Source organism: Festucalex cinctus, chromosome 20, assembly GCF_051991245.1.
Source record: "Festucalex cinctus isolate MCC-2025b chromosome 20, RoL_Fcin_1.0, whole genome shotgun sequence".
NCBI lineage: Eukaryota > Metazoa > Chordata > Actinopteri > Syngnathiformes > Syngnathidae > Festucalex > Festucalex cinctus.
In genome coordinates, this window is record NC_135430.1 from 11,133,211 (window position 1) to 11,155,390 (window position 22,180).

Below are 22,180 nucleotides of genomic sequence, written 5' to 3' on the forward strand. Positions count from 1 at the left end.
GGCTTTGTGATTGAGCGCGGATGAATGGCGGAGGGCTTGATTTGCTCCTTTCTTCCCTCCTTTTGTGTCCCTTTGCAAAGCTTCTTCTCACATGATTTGCTGTTTAGTCACAGACGTTATTGTGTGAAGAAAGGGGCTTTCCTTGCGCTGAATGCTTTAATGAAGTGGCAGCTTATTATTACTGTTTGAGGAATGTGGCTGGATCAGTGATGGCAGATGTTTGTTTTTTTTCCCCCACGCTAGGATAAAAACCTCTTAAAAAAACAGATTGCTCCTTATGCTGACTACTTTTGAGTGCGATTAAATTGACTTACATTATTGTCGACGCTTTTTTAAAGTGGAATGCGGTGCATGCTGCGGGGCTGGTAGAGCTTATGGTGTTAAAGCCGTGCCTAGCAGGAAGCAGTTGTGTCCTCTCGCACGACAGGCGGAGTGTGGCGTGTTTTTTTTTTTTTTTTTGCATAGCCGCGGGGTAGGCAGCCCCCCCCTTCCTCTCCCCAATCTGCGTGTCACCAGTCAGCTCGCGTTAGGCGTGACGGCTCTCTGATGTGGACGACTTTGTCACCGAGGGGAGACCTGGAGACTGAGCTGCAGAGATTTGGATACTTGGGCAGGGGAGAGTTGCCCGAGAAGTACCCCCCACCCCCCCACCAAGAGGTATGACTATCCCAGGGGTGTCCCCCAGCTTGCTCTGTGGTCTGATGCACATCGAAGCCCCTTGCGTTGTTCATAGTGGCTGGCATTTGGTGAGAACACTAAAGTTAAAGCTAAAGTTGAAATGATCCTTTGACGGTGCTGAAAATTTGAAAGAGTCTTTTGCCATCATAAAACCTCGATAAACCGGACATGCGCTTTCAATCACCTCATTGAATGAACAGTAGGAAGACGCTCAATCTCAACACGCGGGTTGGCCCACCGACGACATTTATTCGCTGACACCCACGTCACTCACAAGGCCAGGTCCCGCCTTCTCAAGCCACGCCTACTCAAAGTTACAGATATCACAGCAGAACGTGAGGAGGGTCACCCCAAGTGGACAAATGAGAAATATACCAGCATCTCAAATGCACGTTAATAATGCAAACTAGAGCTGTAAAAAATCATCGATAAATCGACAAGTAGTCGATTATCAAATTAATCGACAGCCATTTTAATAATTGAGTAATCATTTGGAGCAATTTTTTTATTTAAAATTGTCCAAATCCTCTGATTTCAGCATATCAAGAGTTAATTGTTCACTGATTTCTTAGTCCTTCATGGAAGATGACTGATTATCTTCTGTGTTTAATCAAAATAAGACATTTGCAAACATCTGTTTTTACTTTGGAAAACAATGACTGAACCGGTAGCATAGTACAACATCAATCCCCCTTTTTTTAAAATCACTACACGAATATGAAGTTCGAAATAAAGACCAGTAATCAGTGGAAAAAATGCTTTTGTAATGCACTTTAATTCAAAATTAAAATAATCTGATTAGTCAATTAATCAATTGAATAATCAATTAAAAAAATATTCACTAGTGACAGCACTAATGCAAACAATTTTTATACGATTAATACTTGATTAGAATATTCAATAACTGTATAATATAATGTATAACTTTATATTATATTCAATAACTGTAGCCCTTGTTTAGTATAGTCCAATAAGCATGACATTTATATACAGTGGTACCTTGACTTCTGAGTTGACATCATTCTGCGAAAGCGCTCGTAACTCAATTTGTGAGCGAGACGCGGAATATTGGATACAAAAACTCGACCAAGTAACTCTGAAAACTTGAGCTGAATACATCAGCTGATATTAGGTCATCCTCAAATTATTAATAATAATGGATGGAATTGTTCTCATGGAATAGTAAATTCTGTTCAATTGCTATGGCCAGGAAGTAAAAGACATGCACATCTAATAGAACGGTATTTGATGTCTATATTTGGTGCTTTTGTAACAATATTGATGCCTATATCAGAAACGTTGCTTCCTTTCTCCCCCATAATCCATTGCAAGTGAGATCAGGTGTGTCTCTCGCTTGCGATTATATCGCCTTGAATGGACTGCCGAGCATTCATTCATGATCTCCCGCTTTTTGTCTGGCAACCTGAGCGCCCCCCACAATAGGCCACAGAATGCCTCCTTTTCTTTGGAGTGGTTAACGGGCCAAGTGAGGCCAAGCGTCAACATCGGAGCTTTCGGGCTGGGGTGCGAGCATATGGAGCTCCAAATAAAATTCAAATGCGCCACAAAAGGCGACCGACGTCGGCTTTTGTGCGAGGGGAGTGGAAAGTTAAATCCCCGTAATAAGACGGCGAGGCACGGACAAATGAATGCAAGGCTTGGCTAATGCGGTTTGTGGAGAGCGGCGACTCCGCCTCTTTATCACTCCCAACGAGGCCTCCGCCTCCTCATCATCACCCTCTCGCACTTGTGCCCCCGATCAATGACGCCGACAGTTGACAGATTCTCCAGCCCGGCGCGTCTTTGTCGGGGGGGTGGGGGGCGTGACCCGCCGACGAATGGGACGTTTGAAGCGCCGATCGGGGCGATAAAACAATCCAACGTTGACGCTAAATATCCATGAGGAAATTATTATCCGGAGGGTTATTTAAATGAACGAGATGAGAAAGGGCGCACGGTGTCATGAACACCTCGCCGTATTGCTCAAGCGAGCGTGCGAAAAGTGAGGTCATTTAACAGGTGGCTTCTTCGGGCGCGCCATCGACTTCCTGTCGCGTTGAATCACTTTTGAACCGACGTTATAGATGGTCGATGCTCCGCTTGATGTTCGCCGTGTCCCGGGCACAACAGGTTCTTGCCTTCACCTTTTAGCATTCCGCTTTCGGCATTCCCACGCAATTTCTTCGAAATTGCACTTAGTCTAGTTAATTGTTTGCTTATTTTTACAGTGAATTGCTTTCATTACAAAAGGCTCCACTTTTTTCAAGTTATTACATTTCGTACAAAAAACAAAATTTGAAACTTTTTTTTTTTTTTTTTTTTTAAAGTTTGAAATAAACTTTAAAAAAAAATACCGTCGAATAGAAAAAACATTTGTCTATAAATTTAGTTGGAAAAACATACCTGACTGCTACCATTTTTCAAGTTTTATGACTTGCAAAAAAAAAGTACATTTTCGTAACAGCATTTTACATGAATCTTTTTAAGAATCGTTTTATTTATATTGAATGCTCAATGTGATAAAATGCAAATATTTTTGAGTACGTTAGTAGGAAAATCATCTTAATTATTTATTTTGCTATGTACACCCAAGTTACTTTTTTTGTTGTTTACAGTGCATCAGCCCCTTAAATGACTGATTTTTTTCAATGTATACTACATTTTGTTTTATTATTGAACCATATGGTAAAGTCTCAATGCAGTCGAATATAACAGCACCTTAGCTAGTCATTGAAAAGTCTTAATTTAGTAGGAAAACTTTTCGTAGAAGTACAGAAGAAACGATTATATTACAAATTTGTCATATCCAAAGTGATAAAGTACAATTATTTCCTTCCAAACTGTATGAATGTTTAAGACATTAGCATAGATTACCCTTGCTACAAAAAGTTCAATTTTTTTTATCATAATTATAAGGATTTCAAAGCATTTTTTCATCCCATAAACCTTTGTTAATAAAAGAAAACAAAAAGATTTTAAAGTTTTCTGTTTATGGCAGTGTATATTGATGTTAAAAAGTGCTAAGCACCTATTAGCTTCGCTGCAAAAATGCAAAACGGGAAAGAGATTTTGAAAAAAAAAATTGACCAACCTTCCTTAACTCAATTGCTCCCAATGACGTGTAAATACATGTTTTTTTAATGTTCTAAGTGTCCCAAAGACGTATTTATACGTTTTTTTTTGTTTTTTGGTTGTTGTTTTTTATGCGAGAGCATACAGAAGGCTTTGATGCAGCCTCTCAACTGCAAAGAACGGTTGTTTAACGGTTATTACACACACGGCCAGCAGGTGGCAGCAGAGCAAAGGAGCTCAACCCGGGCCATGTAGAAAAAAAGCTCAATTACTTACAATTTTAAATAGATTTGTGAAAACTGATGAAACTTAGCTCTCTTCTAATGCTAATTGCTGCAAAACGGAAACAGATAGAAACATACTTTTTTTATTCCTGGTGAAAGAAGAGACTTTAATCTTTAATTTTTCTGTTATAGCAGTAGAACACAATATTCTGTGGGCCTTGCAAAATCAGTCAAAATCCAGTAAAACAGCCGTGAGTGAACGGGATTGCTTCTGTGAAAATGGCTGGGAGTGGATTAGTTAATTTAACTGTTTTCTATTCATTTACAGGACGTAACGTTTTGTTTAATTTTCCGCATAACTTAAAGCTAGTTGTCGCGCTCCTTAGCAAGGTGGCTAATTAGTGTTCTGACTTTCTTCAAGCCTAGCTAGCATAGTTACATGGCAAATTGTATGAAATGTAAACAAAAATAAAAATGCAAACACTAAAATTGTCAGCAATGCTAATTAACTCGCAGCTATATTGTGTGTCCATACATGAGTGTTGGCGTGGGGGGTTGGAGAATGGCGAGATTTCTCTCTTCCTCTTTACCCACCTCTTTTTTTTTTTTCTCACACTTGCAGAATGCGCGGCCTTTGAAGGACTTGTGAAGCCGAAGGCGTCCCGTTGCTCAATCAAACAGATTAAGTCAGTCAGACAAGCGGCGATCTGTCCCATTCGATAAAGTGACTTTTGGCATGCCGCATCTCAAGCGACGTCCACAACACCATTCTCAGGACGCCTCCTTCTTTTACAGCGCACCATTAGCAAGCTAATTTGCCAGTTTTTTTGTTTTGCGCCCAACGCCCTCGCGCCGCTATCCCCGTGGGCCGGACATCGACTTCTCATCTCAAAAGTCACCAAAAAAAAAAGCCTCACGAAAGTTAATCCCTGTTAATCCCTCGCAGTGTTGTGCGTTTAAAGCACGGGCGAGCCAGTAATGAGGACATCTGTTTTCATATGGTCCTTGACACTTAGCACCAGAAACGTGATGTCACGCTGTCCAAACGGGTACGGCGGCTGGCTGGCAGACAGCACGCCGTCCGGTGATTGCTTCTGACAGGCCGCTGACAGCTCTGGAGGTGAGGCGGGCGCACGGCAAAGGGCAAGCATGGGATGAGGGGTGATGGCGTCAGGCTACATGGTTGGGGGTGTTTCACACTGAAATTATGCCACCAATCAAACAAATAGTTGACTAAATGTAAAATATGCCATGTCATGTCAATTATGATGGAGAAAAATGACAACACGGAAGTTGGATGCATTTAGGAACCTCGTGCGCACAAATTGCTAATGCTAACTTGTTTGACTTCAACAGTGACTTTACATTGTGTTCCTCAGATTTTTAATATTTTCTTAGCAACGCTACTAGCATCATTGTCAAACATTCTGTACAGTGCGTTGTGTGTGCGGCTCACGCGGCAAATTGGTTGGCCGTCGTCTCGTCATGTGGCCAGTCTCCAGTGTGACCTTGCGTTAGTGCATATGCTCACAGCGGGGTCACTCGGTTGAGGGCACGATCTGTCAGCCTTTGTTTGGTGAACGGCGTGCAGCGCCAGCCTGCGAGATAACATATTTCACGCAATTAGCGCTCCGCATCCAACAGATGCGGTAACGATAACAAAAATACATGTATGGTTGTTGATTAGCGAAACCTGTCTTTTTTTTTTTTTTGGAAATTAGCATCAAGGTTTTTGGCGTAGCAATAAATGGTTTCTTCAAATTTTTGTTGATTGTGTGTAGTAACTGTGCGTCTTGAAGCAATAGTGACAAAGTGGACTCTTAGGCTATTTTGCTAGTGAACAAAAATGAAGCGTAAATAGCTAGCAGCCATTTTGTTATGACACATGTCAAATTACATTCCTATTATACAGTGTTTTTTACAGTATACAAAAATGCCTTGAAGTACGAATGACCTCGACTTGTCTTGTACTCCTCCGCTATCTGAATGCTAACATTAGGCTAACAATTGGCATCGGTGTCGGTTTCTTAAGATTTCTAAAGATTTTTGTTGATTGTGTGTATTAACTGTACGTGTGCCACATCTCGAAAGAAATGACATGTTTAAAATTAAGTTCCAATTACATTAGTTAACTTTTTACGGTATACAAAAGTACCTTGAAGTACCAGTGACCCTGACTTGTACTCTTCCGCTACCTGAATGCTAACATTCGGCTAACAATTAGCATGTATGTGGCGGTTTAAAGGGGAAGTCAACCCCGCCAAAAATTCTTAACAATAATATGTCTTATGCTAGTCTAAATACGATATTCTGGTTAATATTTCATTTGTGGAATGAGTTAAGCAGCAAAATGCAGCTGTTTTAATCCATCTCAGGGGGCGGCCATTTTGCCACTTGCTTGAAGATGACATTGTTGCTCAGGGTTCAGGCAACGACCAATCACAACTCACCTCTTTTCTGAAGCTGAGCTGCGATTGGTCGTTGCCTGAGCCCTGAGCAACTGTGATGTCATCTTCAGACGATGGCAAGGGGCAAAATGGCCGTCTTCTGTTATGGATTTTGCTGCTTAATTCATATTTCACAAATATAATATTAATCACAATCTCATGTTTAGACTAGTGAGGTCACATATATTATTGTCAGGAAATGTTTGAAGTTGACTTCCACTTGAACGCATTCAACGGATATGAGGATGCTTTGAGGTCATCTGCCAATCGAAGCCTGGCCTGCAATGCTCCAGATAAAGATGTGCAGATATGTGATCTGTTTACACGCGTGTGCGTGCGCACGCTTGGCAATGATGGAGGTAGCTTGACAGACAGTGTCAGCGCGAGGGTCGGCGGCGGCGCTGACGACGGGCGCCCTCTGACAGTCGCTCTATAAGGCTTGGTAACCAGCCTTTTTTTTTCCTGGGAGGTGTTTACTGTCACTGTGTGTTGTGGCTGCCTGGCAGCCCAATTTCTCCAGGCTGTCAATCTCCACAGACACTAACCTGCCATGTTAGATTTGACCTCCACAAGGGAGATTAGTGTCTCCCAGCATTGGAGGCATTTTTCTTTCTTTTTTTCTTTCTTTTCCTCGACCAATCGTGCAACCACCCACCCCACCCTACTCTTTTACTCTGTGGGGATACCTGGGAGAGAGTACACAAGTGTGTGCGCTCTTCTCACGATATTATAAAGCAGCAACAAATAACCAGCAAATCGGTTTCAAAATAGTCTGAAAGGCAACTACAACTGTAGAGTACTAAGTCAGTTGTAAAACTCTTCTTTGTGTGTGTCTGGATGTCTGTATTATACTGCCCCCAGGTGGCCAGGACACACAACAGCAGGAGCAGCACAATGTCAATTGAATTGTTTCATTATTTACATTCTATTTAATCATATCATTACTGTGTGTTTTAAAACTAAAGTACTATAAAGTAGGCACCAGGTATCCTGTTAAAATGATGATTTGAAAATATAAGCTTGACAGAAATAGAAATAGTGCTAATTGATATTTATCTGTTTCCTAGTTATTGTGAGGAATGAATCATTAACATATCAACGTCTTCACATAAATTAATATCATTCATTCATTAACGCCAATTTGAGCAAATTTGCTAGTGTTTAGATTACTGTTAGCCTTTAGCATTATTAAATACCCAAGATGTAGCTCTCACTGTCCAATAAGTTGCTACACTCACTTATTTGAATTATTAATGAAAAAATGAGGATTATAGAATTAAATCAAGCTGTAATAAAATGTGAAGCAAAACATACCTTTTTGAATACGAGCGTGTGGCAGCAGCCGGTGAACAGCATGCTAACTAGCTAGCCCAAGATGCTAACATAGCAATTAACCTTTACACACAGCACTCCTTCCTGTCGAATAGCACACCAGTCACATAATGTCAAAAAAAAAAAGTTTTGTTTGCTAAAAAGCTGAGAGTCCTATCAAGCCTAAAAAAAACCCCAATGAAACAAAACAGAAAGTGGAAAGTGACCATAATTTCGGCAGCAACAGCGTTAATCTGACAAGCTAGTCTCTTGAGTAGTACAGTTAGTCGTGCAAGTCATCGTGCGTGAGACTTGTCGGGGGCACCGACTGTGAGCGCGATGCAGTTTGTGCGTGGGAGGCCTCAGACACTTGCCTGTTAATTAAGGGTGTTACATGATTACTCTCACACGGTTACTTATGAGCATCGCTTTCAGTGTAAACTGCAGTCATTTCCTGGCATGTTTTCTTTTATGCACATTGCTCTCATTAAAACTAGAATATATCAGTGGCTACTGCTACTATATTGTTGTAATGTGTATTTTAATGAGGGAAAAATTGAACATAATATTAGTATTGCTGTTTCCCATTAAGTGTTAGCATTAGCATTAAGCTAGGTGTCTGAAAGGCTAAACTAGGCGGTTGTTTTGCATACACAAAGTGTAATTCTTTGTTTTATGATTTAGTTTGACAGTAAACTTCAACTGAGAATTGCATTAAACATGTTGAAGCCTATTTATTTGTAATTTTTTTTGAAGATTTGCTCACTATTTACATGTGCTATTCCAGCGTTTTCACTTTGACATAGTAAAACACAAACGACATGATTATAATATTTAACACCATATCCTGGTAGGGCATTTTGTACACTCCAAAAATGCAGATGTAATAGATAAGACACGCGCCCATCTTGCGGTAATTCCACTTTATAATCTGCATATCATTTTTTGGGGGGGATCTATTGTATTGAATTTTCATCGTTAAGCAGCCCCTCCATATGGATACACGGCTCGTCCTATCAGAGGCCGTTGGCCGCCATAACGATGTTTGAAAAGGGCCATCACGCGTGGATTTACAGCGCGGCCCTCGTTCCTTATCATCAATTGACCGGCGCGCCGGCGACGGGCGGTTATGCCGTCACATAAAAATCCGCCGTTATGGCCGCCGCGTTCTGTTTAGCTCTTGATCGAAATGTGGCGTCGCTTCCCCCCCCTCTGCCGTATTTCTGCCCATGAAAATTATAATATGGAACAAAGATTAGAATGAAATTATCACGGCTGGAGGCGTTTACCCACAGGCCAAAGGGTGGTGAAGAAGGGTGGGGTGGCGGTGCCCCCCCTCCTCCCAAGAATAATGATAATGCATTAGAATGTGAGAGCAGCGCTGTTATTGCTGTACATTATGTATGTTCAATTTATACCAGCTCACACGGGCCAACCTCTAGTGACGGATAGGTCGTTACTTGCCGCACCGGTGAACACTTATCAGCCTTCCCGCTGCTGTTTATGGCCGCCGTGAAGAGCGCTTGTCAGTCAAGGTCACCGCTTTGTGTGTCCTCCTTTAATAGTTCCTTCTTCACAGTTGTTGAACTTTGTGTGCTCGCTAAGTGGCCCGGGGGAGACGGTGGAGTGCAAAGGTCGCCGGCGCCGAAACCTATTGTTGGGTTGCGTTCGCCGACGCTTGGAATCGAGTCTGCACAATTTTGAGTGGGATTTACGGTAGTTTTATTTTAACCTTCTGGTTTGTAAGATTTTACATTTAAATTTGACTCTTTGCTAATTTTGGCATCTCAATCCAATTTGTCAAATTACTAAAAGTAAAATTGTAAAAGCATTTTTTTGTAAATGAAATCCAATAAATAAGAGTTAAGCGCAGGCTCTAGTAGGAGGACTAGTCAACGTGATTACTCCACATTGACATTTTACACGAGAAGTCAACTCATTGCTAGTTTTGGCATCTCAATCCAATCAGCCATTTTACAGAGGACTATTGGCTCGTCCATCTTAAGGTTATTATAGTAAAAAAACAACCAAACAAAATAAACTAAAACTAGACCGGAACAAACATTTTTGTAAAAAATAAAAAGAATATTTTTAAAGAAACGGTACCTGAAACTATTTTGGTCAAAAAATAATCTAGTATGGGTCAAAAAGGGACTGACCCAACTTTTTGGGTCAAACTAAATCGCCCACTAAATCCATTTTTGGGTTGTTTTTAACAAAACCCCCAAAAATGCATTGTTGTAACCCCCCCCCCCTTTTTTTTTTTTTTTTTTTTTTTTAATTTATTTTTTTTAAATGAATAACCCAAAAAGTTGGGTCAGTCCCATTTTGACCCACATTGGGTTATTTTTTTACTCACCCATTCTCAATGTAATTATAACGAAAGCAAAAATGTTATTCAGTTTGTCAGTTACATCCATTAATAAGCTCTTTTTTTTTCTAGTTAAAGGGATATTCTACTTATATAGCCATTTTTTGGCAGTCAAACAGGAATATTTTGCCTATAATAAATTTGATATTTTCATTATTTTTCATGTACAATTAGTACCTTTTAAAAACACATTTTGCAACTTGCTGAAAATGACATCACAAGGGCTCAGGTAACCAATCACAGCTCAGCTTGTGAATGTCACATGACCAAAGCTAGAAAATAGGTGAACTGTGATTGGTTATCTGAGCCCTTGTCATGTCATTTTCAGTCGACAGCAAGTTGCAAAATGTGTTTTTAAAGGTACTAATTCAAAGTATCAAATTAATTACAGACAAAATATTAACTTTTTATTGCTATAATGGGCTAAATAAGTGAAGTATCCCTTTAATTTTAAAAATATTTTGCCTTGGCCGTTTTTGCGACAGCTGTACAAAGTTAAGTTCCACCGAGGTTAGAACAATCTTTTGGGAACTGTAGTTCTTTTACTGCCGAGAAGTGACGTTAATATATTTTTTTAAAAGGCCCATATTACAGCAATTTCAAATATGAAAAGAAAACAAAGTTATTTTAAAGCTGTTTAGTTGTCAATATAGTTTATATGGTTTCTTTCATAAATGTTCATAAAATGTTCCTTTATTTTCAAGCACAATTAATAGCTCTATTCAATTCCATTTAACGTTTTTATAAGAAATGAAATGAAATAATAATAATAAAAAAAAACGTTTTATATTAGTCCTTTTTGGTAAAGTGTGAAAATCAGCAATAAATATCTCCCTTTTTTTTTTTTTTTCATTTGACAGTCATTTGGTGTTGGTGATGATGCTGTGAATTCTAATGCATGTTTTCATGATGCTCTTTAGGAGCCTGCCTTGAAGACATTCCATTTTAATTGCCGCTGCCTGCTATAGGAGCTGCTGTCTTGTGTGACGCGTATAAAAAGGACGCTCAAATTGCTGTAACAAACAAGCTGCTTGTTTCCCGCGGTGTGTGCGCGCGCTCGTGTTCGTGTATGGTAAGTTCGGCTGACAGGATCCAAAGAGCCTCCTCTAACTGGAGGGCCAATGCTAATGCTTGGCTGGTTGCGTTACACCAGCTAGCGCCGACATCAGAAGTGGCCCGCAACGCAGCGCAGAGACTTAGCCCAGGGACACAAACAAGATTTCGGTTGCCTGATATTATATATTTTTTTGTTGTAGCCCGCAGCGTCTGCCGTTTGTCATGGGCGCACAAGTCGTATCTGTGTATCCACTAGCATAGTGCGAGCGAACGCGCGCACTGGCTTGTTTAGGTACAAAAAGGCTTGCCTCATGGTGACTGTCAATGTTGGTTTGGCTTCTGTCGCTTCATTAAACCTTGACTACTTAGATATTACTCAGGTTCTGTTTTATTGCTGTAATTATGGGAACGTTCAAGTCTTGAATATAAACAGAAATTTTTAAATAAATTTTTTTTAAATACATTTTACTCTGTAAATTTTACTCTGTTTTAGACTGGGACAAAATACATTTTCAGTTAGAAGAGAATAAAATGTTCAGAGAAAATTTAATGTAAAAAGTGTAAATTTACTGTTTAATTACTCAGTGGAAAAAGCAAGGGGCTTTATTTGTACAATTAAATAATGCTGTTAGCACAAACCTACGAATAATTATAAATGCGTTGAGGGGGTAAATTTCACATTTTTTTTCAGCCAAATTTTTTTGTGAAATCCATACAGAACTGACAGCCATTATAAATTCAAATTCAATTTTCCCCCATTCCCCCATTTAAAAAAAAAAAAAAAAAAAAAAAAGGTTATTATTAACCCCAAAAATATCTTAAACAATCTAATTGCATTTTCCAAGAAAAATGGCTTGGCTCCCTCTAAAGTAAATAAATAAAAATAACAAATATTTTGAAAAAAAAAAAAGCTCCAGATTGGCAGACACTGACTTTTTTTCCCAACAGTTCAAAAACTACTTTATCCGTCTCCCATTTGTTTTGAGTGCAATTCTACTGGTGACCATTAGATGGCGGTACACTATTTTCTTTGACACTGTACATGTGAAAGAAGAAGAATGGAAACGGGAAGTATTTCAGCTGAGCCTAGTTTCTGCTGGAATTTTCAGCGTGTGAAGGCCTCTTTAATCCTGCTTTTTACGCCTACAGAAACCAAAAGCTGTAAGTTAATTTTGTAAAATACATCTTTGGGCATGATTGGGGCTCTGGGGATGATTATAAAGATATTTATAGCCTATATAGAGCTTCTTTTTTTTTTTAAACCTGAAAAGAAGAGATGTCTTTATTTGAAGTGAGGTATTTATTCATTCAATGGCGATAAATTGCAGCACAGCATTTGTACCTGTATGCTATTAGTTCCATATTGCAAGCGCGATCATCTTTTCCAAACGCAATCCCTCTCTCTTCCTTTGTCCAACATCTCCCTCTCCAATTGTGGCCGCGCTTCCATTAATCCAAATGGACAATGGCTGACAAGGTGCTTTTCATTGTCATCATTTGTCTTGTAGAGGCAGCCGACATCATTTACCTTCCTTCCCTTCCCCCGCTTACACGATCCCACACCTCCCGCTGTAAAAAACGGCAATACAAACGGGAGTGTTTTTTGTTTGTTTACTGTACTTTTGTTTTGTTTTGTTTTTTTAGGTTTTCCCCCTCCCGAGGCGTCACCTCCGAAGACTTTGGCTGCTGTCATTTCACAACACCCCGTGACGCGGGTGACGCTCAGCCTTTATGACAGCTGCTGGACGGCCATCTTAGGCGAGCTGGCAGCCTTTCTCTGGGTAATGTGGGCCAAATGTACAAATACGAACACGTATAGTATTGGTGGTATGTAGTACATAAAGTACATTAGCATTAGCATTAAGCTAGCAGACTGAAAGGCTTAACCATACAGTTTTTTTGTCAGATAAAATGCTCAGAATAAATAATGTAGTGTCAATATAAGTGGCAACAATAGTAATTTAAATGTTGAGAAATAAATAATACATTTATTGTTACACAATTTAAATTTTTAATAAATATTTTAGTGTGTACAAAAACAAATACTCCCCAGAATTGAATGCTTTGTTTGTAAAATGTGTAAAAAAAAAAAAAAAAGTATAATGTGGACACCACAGGGTGCAAAGCGTGTGCGTTTCCCGGATGAGACACCTTTCTGGAACGCCTGTGGAGAGACAGCGTTGGTCAGGAAATGTTCACACAATCTCGCCCTGATTGAGGTTGAGGTGCCCTTTGCCAAAAAAAGCCCCCAAGACACGAAGGGACACATTTAGATGGCGACATCACAGCTCGCTCACTATATTTCTTAAAAGCTTTCGTAGGGTTGCCGTTTGATTTGTTGGATTTTGAATCCTCGATAGAATACATTACACCGCTGCTCTCCCCAAAAACCAGTGTCCTTCAATATCCTGGTTATAGGGAAAAGTTCTCAATAAAAATATGCCCTAATTGCTCATTATGAAGAATCCTTTTTAAAAAAGTAATCGGGTGGTCTCCAAACACCATCGAATGCGGCCTAACTAGCTAGTAGGATATATTACATTAGCTAATGAGTTAAAAAACAAACAAACAAAAAAAAACTGTCCGACAAGCTCGTCGTCACACGTGTACGTTCCCATCTTGCCTAAGATCCACTTTGCACTCATGATACAAAATTTATTTTTGTCATTTTTATTTTTAAAGTGAGCCCTAACGCTGGAAGAGCGGAAACACGGAAAAGGACTCAACTTTGGTTCCAGGCATCAAAAATATGGTTTTAAATAAGGATTTAAAATTATTCATTATAGTTTTGAGGCATACATTTTTGTGTAGACTCATTTTTGTGATCAACTTTGTAGTCGACTCCCCCAAGCCATAAGGTGTCAAAATTAGTGTGTAAATTTTGAGTTAATTTAAAGTTCTTTTAACGCCACTAATTTTTTTTTTAACACTTGATTAATGACGTCAACATTTAGCAGTAATAATAGTAATGTATATATTTGTGGAGACTGTGGTCAAGTTGTATTTTCCAATTTTTCAAATGTATTTTTTTAATGTTCACAAGTTACTTCATGTTAAAGATTAGGCAGCTCTTAATATGAAAACAAAAATGCACCGAGCTGTCACCAATGTCTTACAAATGCAATTATGCCATCTACTGGCAGAAAATGACCAACACAATATCACACTGCAGTACAGTACATCTATTTAATTTTAACAAAATTTTATGAATTATTATGAAATTATTGTTTCAATGACTAAAAGATGCAGCCATATTTCTATTTAACATTTTTTCCATTTTTATGTTAGATATTTTATTTTATATTTAGAACAGAAATAAAATTTGCGATTAATCGTGAGTTAACTATTGAAGTCATGCGATTAATTCAGATTTAAAAATATTGTAATCACCTGACATCCCTAGTTTATACATATGTACAGTACATATCAATATAAAATAAATAAAATGAAGCCTTTAAAAAAAAAAAAAAATTATAGCCTCTGCCATTTTGAAAATGTGCATTCGACTCCATTGCGATCTCAACTTGAATGTGATGAATTGACCATCCCTAACGAGAAGCCTCGCGTGCGGGTTGTGCCGCATGTTTACGTCTTAGCGGAGGACCTGTAAGTCGGCGTTATTCTTCTTATTTTTGCATCTGCGCTCGCTCAAGAAACAGCTGTTGAATTTTTGAGGCGCACGCGAGGCGACAAGGCCGCGAGTTGTCCCTGCTCGTTCGGCTCACTTGGCTTTGACGTGATGGCTGCTGGCACTGTTTTGTGCTCAACTCAAACATCTGTGACAACCGCCACTGACCACTTCGAGCTGCTGTCTCGTCTTTCCCTTCACACATTTTATTTCATCTTTTTTTTTTTCCATGTTTCTCACCATCCTCTTTGTTTGCCTTCCAGGGTGGCCCCGCATGCATGAGGGCAGAAGACCAAAATGCAAAGGGGGCAAAAAGCGGGAATGTGCGGCGGCGGGCGCCACCGGATCGCTTTCCCCTGCCAGGTTGCATCGCCGTCACGGCCGCATCAGCTGGTTCCCAACGTGGCGAGGTCATCTGAACATCTGGCCCCCTCCACCATGCTCTCTTAGGTCAGTGGGTAGCATCTGCTGGTCCACCAGTCCACAAACGACGCGAACTTCACGACAAAAAAATGCATCTTACCCAATTTCAGCCATGAATATTTATAGTGGCTATCAGTATAAAAAGTCTACACACCCCTGTAGAAATGTCAGGAGGCCGACATAAATCGTTTCCAATCTTTTACCACCAGTGTGACCTGTAATGAGTGCAGCTTAATTAAAAAAGAGAAAGGAAAAAAAAAAAAATTGGTTGTTGCAAAAATATTCACACCCTCACAACTAGTTCAGAATTTACATTCAAACTCGTGTTAAATGGGAGTCAGCACACTTGCAACAATGTAAAATATAAAACAAAATTTAAATGTTCTAGTAGGCTTGGAAAAAAACCAAAAACAATGTGGTTGCAAAAGTGTTCACACCCGCAGAACTAGTTCAGAATTTACATTCAAATCCATGTTAAATGGAAGCCGCCACAGCCACCAAATAAAATGCCTCTATTTCACCCTATATAATATTCAGATGTTCTAGTAGGCCTTTCCTGACATTTGTGCAGTCACATTTTAGAGCTTCCACATCAGTGGTATCTTATTCTTCAAAGGTAGTAAGTTCAGAAAAGGATAAAAAAAAATAAAAAAATTTTCAAGGTATTTAATATAGAAGATGGGTGTGTAGAATGTTTATATCGACGAGTTGCAAAAATAATGTGAGAGCAATATTTATAGATAAAAATGTATTTGGTTTCACATAAGAATTGTTCATTCATTGTGATCTATCGTAACTTATGTAATCAAAACATTAAGTTAGGGACACATTCAATTAAATGCAAAACCTCACTATTCATAACAATTTCTTTCTTGTTTTTTGTTTTTTTTAAACCCAAAAATTCTTTAAAAAAACAGAGCTAAACCTACAACAGGCTTTTCCATGAAAAATGTTCATGAAATATAGCAATTTATTCATGGATGGACATGTCCGTCTGACCTAAAATACCATTAAATAAATAAACAAAAGGATACATAAAAAAAATAAATAAATCAAATGGTTAAAAATTATATTAAATAGTAAAAGAAATTGGCATTAATGGTCAAGAAATGTATACATCAGAAAATTTACATTAAATATATTTATTGTATTGAATATTTTTTTTTAAATAGCGCATTTGACCCATTATCCCGATTAATTGAGGTATAAAGATGAATTTTACATTATTAAATACAATAACATGCACATACTTACTTATTCGGGTTTGTTTTCTTACCGTTCACTCAATAAAGCAGTTAAAAGTGGGCCGGCGATGATGTCGATCCTCAAAGTAAAACAGAGGTGTAGAAACAGGAGTTCAGAACATTCAGAGAAAGTAACCTTAATCGCATCGATGAATTGTTCTTCCTCGTAGTGGCTGGAGGAAAGGTAGGCTGGTCAAAAATGCTGCTTTTCTTTGCTGACGCAGCTGGTGATTGGCTGGTTGTCCTCTTGTGTGTGGCGCCGCCGAAGTTCGAGACGGCGAGCAGGAATTATTGAACAGGGGCGGCTGCCGGCGGAAGCGAGCAGATGTCACTATCATAAAGAAATACCCAAGCTCTGAATTAAATATGAAGCACGGCACAAAGAACGCCAGGATAGCCCAAACTCTCGTTTTTTTGGCCGAAGGCGGCGAGGCCTCATTAAGACGCCGGGCGGCCGGCGATTGGCCAGGTGATGTCGTGATAACGAGCCCAAACGACGGCGGTAAAGAGGCGGTAGGTGAGACAGCTGTTCAGAGCATACTGCACATTCATTATTCACAAGCTTGTCTCGGTGCAATGTCAAAATGTTTGAAAGCATTTTACGCCACGGCGGCCCGGTGATGAAATCTGTCGAAAAGAGCCCAATCTGACAGAATGTCCTCGCAACATTCTTGTCTTACCACAAGTGTTTTGTTTCCCGCTCGCTTTTACACTCGGAGAACTACAAGCCCGTCTGAATATTTGATGGCAAATCCCTCAACTTCCATTTCCTCTTTCAGTACAGCTTTGTTTTTCTGGTGACGTTATTGTTGCTTAAAATAGCGCAAGAAGGTTTCATCAAATAAAATGCAGACCGACTGTACTTATTTGGTGCCGAAGAAACGTGTTCAATGTTAAATAAAAAAAAATAAATGTGATCATTCTTCCGTTTTAATGCTGCTTAGTAAGTTACAGTGTCCCATCACTGATGAGCTATTTTTACGTTCCTGTCGTGCTTGGGGCTAACTAGTGCCCACTGGCACCATTTTTTTTTTTAATCGACAAAGCAGAAAGGCATCAGTGTTTGCAGTTTCTCTTTTGTCTTGCTGTCTCCCTCCTTCGATTGGCTGTTAGCTCGCGAATCAGTGCGCAAGATAGAAGTTGACTTGTCTTACGTGCGTGCATGTGTCATCATATGGCCCCACCCCTTAGTGGGCTGAGGTTACCTTGGCCACCCCTCTGGAAAATGTTTAAATGCCACACTCTCAAATGAAATTTACTTCCAACTAAATATTCAACAAAGAATTGCACCTTGTATGTTTAGAAAGTCCATTTAGCTTAATGCTAACAACGCAAAATGCTACAATCAGGCTAACGAATAGCATCGGTGTAATATTTTTATGAATGTTTTTTTTTTTTTTTTTTTTTTTTTTTATGAAGGTTTCTAATGTCAATTTATTGGAAAATTGTCTTATTTGAATTTTTATTTTTTTATTTTTATACATTTTTTGCTTTTGAATTTTGTATTTTTTTCCCCCGTTTCTTATGGAAGAGGATTAGGGACAGTGAAGAGGGGAAAAAAAAGGATTCTGACTTTAAAGTCAGAATTTGACTTTCTAGTGAGAATTTTCACGTTATTCTCAGAATTCTGACTTTAAAGTTTGTGACTTTAAAGTCAAACTTTAAAGTCAGAATTCTGTCTTTCTTTCCATTCTCTTTATTCACATTGCGGGTATTAGTAAATGTTATATTTTGTTGTTAAATCATCTTTTTTTTGTTTCTCTTATATTGATATATTTCCATTTTTAAATCATATATTTGTATTTACAAAAACATATTAGTCAGCTTCTTTTTCCTCCTCACCGAGCTCTTATGATTTCATCTCACTTTCGAAATCAGGTCACTTCAGGTTTGCTATTCAACACGTCCCATTTGTCTCCACAATTGTTGTCCGAGGCGCGCAGTCGCAGCGCAAAGCGTCTTGCGCGTCCCCGGCCAACAGGGTTGGAGGGATGCCATTAAAAAGGCAAATGTGATTAAGTTTAGTAAGCGTCTTTGCGATTGTCAGCGGGGGGTCGGGCTAAAGCGATGTGACACGGAAATTACTCTCCCTCTTGGCGGCTAATACGACTCGTCACTCCCAGGAAATATCTGGGCGACGGGCGGGACTGACAAAAGCGCTCCCGTCTAATAGACTATTTGTCGAGAGATAGCACGCGCCGCCGCTAAGTGATCTATCGCGCGGAAACTAACAAAAGTGTTTTATCTCGCCTCGTCGTCCCCCCTCCCCACAAACCTTCCCCTGTTATCGCTTGGGAGGGGGAATCATAGATTAACGCTTTGGGGGGGCGGCATGCAGGTTAGAAAATGTCGAAATTGTTTTGAAACGAGACGGGCTCCCCCGCCGAGTGACATTTAGCATCGTGCGCAAACGCAGCACGCTTTTTCCCGCCTGGCGTATGCGAGCGCTAACGGTGAAGGACAGCATGCGGATCAGCGCAAAGGTTACGTCGCTCGTGGTGTCGCGCGCTTTTAGACGGACACGTGTGGGAATATTAGCGTTCATTTGCATTCATTTTTAGAAAATTTTTTTGGGGTGATTTTAGGGAAATAAAATCGTGTTTTTTGAGCAAGAGTTTCTTTTTGGGGGAAAGTCAGAATCTTATGAGAATGAAGTTATATTTTTTTGACAAAAAAAACAGTTAATCATATAAGTGTTTTTTTTTCAGAGAAAAATTTCATAATCTGCTAAGAATAAATTTTATTTAATTTAAAAAGTCGTAGTGCTATGAGAATACTATTTTTGCTCATGGATTTTTTTTTTCTTCCCAAATTTGCTTTTTTTTTTTTTTCCCCAAGAATAAAAGCATCAACTTAAGAGAACAGTCATAATTTTTCAGCGTGATTTTCGTAATAAAAAAAAAAGTATATATATTTTTTTAATAAAATCCTAATCTTACAAAAATCTGAATTTAAAGTTTCTAGCTAGGGTTGTTCCGACACAGTTTTTGCCCACGATACCGATTCCGATACCCAGTTTTGCAGTACTTAATTTTTTTTTCCCAACATGAAAAAGCTGCCCTGTGATTGGTTGCATTCAAGGGCCAATAGGATATCTTTGTTCGGCATGCAGTGAACATGTCACATAAGCAAGATGCTGATATCCAAAGTTCTATATTAGCGTTGGAAATAATAGTATTGGCATGTTACTTATTAGTACTTGCCGATGTTATGCAGTATCAGGGCCTCTCCCGATACAGGTATTGGTACTGGAACAACACTAATTCTGTCCGCCCACTATGGCTGCTTCCGATACTTTTCTGTTCCCTGAACACAACACAAGACAAGACACAATTTCAGTCCAATTATGTCAAAATTTGGTGTTTGAATCAATCAGTTTTGATCTCTCAACATGGGCCAAGAATTTTTTTTTTTGGAGAACATTAATTGTAAAGGTTTTCATTGGGGTCAGATTTCGTCATGTTTCATTGTAATTTCATACACTTTTGTATTGAGAAAAGATACAATGCTGCCATCTGCTGGCCATAGATAGTGGTTTTGATTCCACAACTCATTGACCAGGCAAAGCCCCCTGCACTTAGACGGTGAACTGCCCATTGATAAAAAACAAAACAAAAAACGTAGTTGACATTTAACGTTTATGGCGGCATACATCGTGAATTTACTAATCGTTATTAAACGTTTTTGGCAGTCAAAGAGTTAAAGGGATACTTCACATATTTAGCCCATTATAGCAATAAAAAGTTCATATTTTGTCTATGATTAATTTGATACTTTCATTATTACTCACGTACAATTACTACCTTTAAAAACACATTTTGCAACTTGCTGTTGACTGAAAATGACACCACAAGGGCTCAGGTAACCAATCAGAGCTCAGCTTGTGAATGTCACATGACCAAAGCTCAAACGGGTGAGCTGTGATTGGTTACCTGAGCCCTTGTGATGTCATTTTCAGTTGACAGCAAGTTGCAAAATGTGTTTTTAAAGGTACTAATTGTACATGAAAAATAATGAAAATATCAAATTTAGTATAGGCAAAATATTAACGTTTGACTGCCATAAATGGCTAAATATGTAAAGTATCCCTTTAAGTCTTTCTGGATACGATCCGTCCACCTTGACTGCAATCGCGTCAAAATTTGGTATGTTAGTAACTTGACTTCAGAGCGGAACATGGGCGAAGAACTGTATTTTTTCCTGCTTTTTTATATATATATATATATATATATATATATATATATTTATATATATATATATATATATATATATATATATATATATATTTTTTTTTTTTTTTAACAAATCCCTACAAAATCATCACGAGTCCGCTTATGCAACATGTACTTTATACAGTACCGTTTGTCCTTTCCATGAAGTATGTGTGGTATAGTTGTTAACTTAGCGTCTATCCCATTACGAGCGGCACCTTGAGATAAATGGCTGCCCCCCCCACCCCCGTGCCATAAGGTTTTATATCAAACGAGCGAGATGTGCCGAGTTCCTCGCCGCGGTGATGTTGTTTCTGCAGGAAATAAAACAATCACTTCCCAAGCCAGTGTGTGCGTGTGCGTGCGTGCGTGTTTTAAAGTAGACGGCGCGTTTCTAGCGGTGGCAGGTGACAGGTTAACTCTGCTGTGTAATTTCCAACCCCGGTGATCCGGCGGCCCTTGATTGGATGTGAGCTCGTAAATATCCCGTGATTAATCAAAAGGGCTTGTTCTGCGTGTAGCGTCGCCGTGTCACCTTCACAGCCGGGGGAGCAGGGCCCCCCAGTCGTGTTTTCCAAGCGCTCCTGCGCTGGTCCCTCAAACCCCCGGATTACTTCAGACGGTTCGCACACTGACAAGACTGCTAGACGATACCGGTGATGTTTATCTATTAGGGGTGGGCCTTAAGAATTGTCAATTAGCGAAATGTTATGTAATATTCAGCTTAACACTTGAGAGAACGAATATAAGGTCATTTGCATATTCAATGTTTACCAAGTTTTAAAAGATTTAAGAATAAAAAATGAAAATTATGTACAATTATTATATAATAAATACCAAAAATTACATTAACTGAGTGATTACTAATAATTGTATTTTTTTTTGTACGAATATTCTTTTATCTCACTAAAATATTTGAGAATTTTTGGAGTCCTAATTGTGTGGGGAAAAAATGTAATCTAGGACAAAATTGTACAAGCAAAAAGTCTTAATCTTAAAGCTTAAAAAAAAAAAAAAAAAAATCTCTATAGTGGTAATTGTGTTGCAAAAATTAGTTAGTGTGAAAATAAATTTTATGAGACAAAATTCGTAATATTCGGAGAATGATTTTCAATTTTTTCCGAGTCACTTTTTTTTTTTTAATAATTTTTTTAAAATCGGAATTTTATGAGAAAAATAGTGTAATATTGCGAGAATAAAATTAATTTACAACAAAAAAGTTTTGAAAAATGAGAAATCAGTCGCAGTCTTATGAGAAAACTGTTGTAACCTTTTGACAATAAAGTTGTTTTTGAGATTTTTATTTTTTTTTTGTAGCCATAAGCACACAAGAAAAAAAATCATGATCTTGTAAAAGTTAAATAATTGTACAAAAAATAAGAAAGTTGTAATCCTATAATAAATACATTGTAATTTTACAATGAAGTAGTCGCAACATTAAGAGGAAAAAAAACGAGAATAAACGCGTAAACACAAATTGTAAATATGTGGTAAGAAAATGTAATCTTGTGAAAA

The 22,180-nt window shown here is 38.7% G+C and overlaps 1 protein-coding gene across 4 annotated transcripts in view; it reads left to right on the forward strand.

The window, feature by feature from the left end:
* LOC144009753 (uncharacterized) overlaps positions 1–22,180 on the forward strand; it is a 151,014-nt gene that overhangs the window by 49,021 nt on the left and 79,813 nt on the right. For all 4 annotated transcript variants that reach the window (XM_077509602.1, XM_077509605.1, XM_077509604.1 and 1 more), the window contains 2 exons: positions 12,804–12,940; positions 15,051–15,237. In XM_077509602.1, the coding sequence (XP_077365728.1) occupies positions 15,062–15,237 (176 nt within the window). In that variant the 5' untranslated portion in view covers positions 12,804–12,940; positions 15,051–15,061. The remainder of the gene's footprint in view (positions 1–12,803; positions 12,941–15,050; positions 15,238–22,180) is intronic.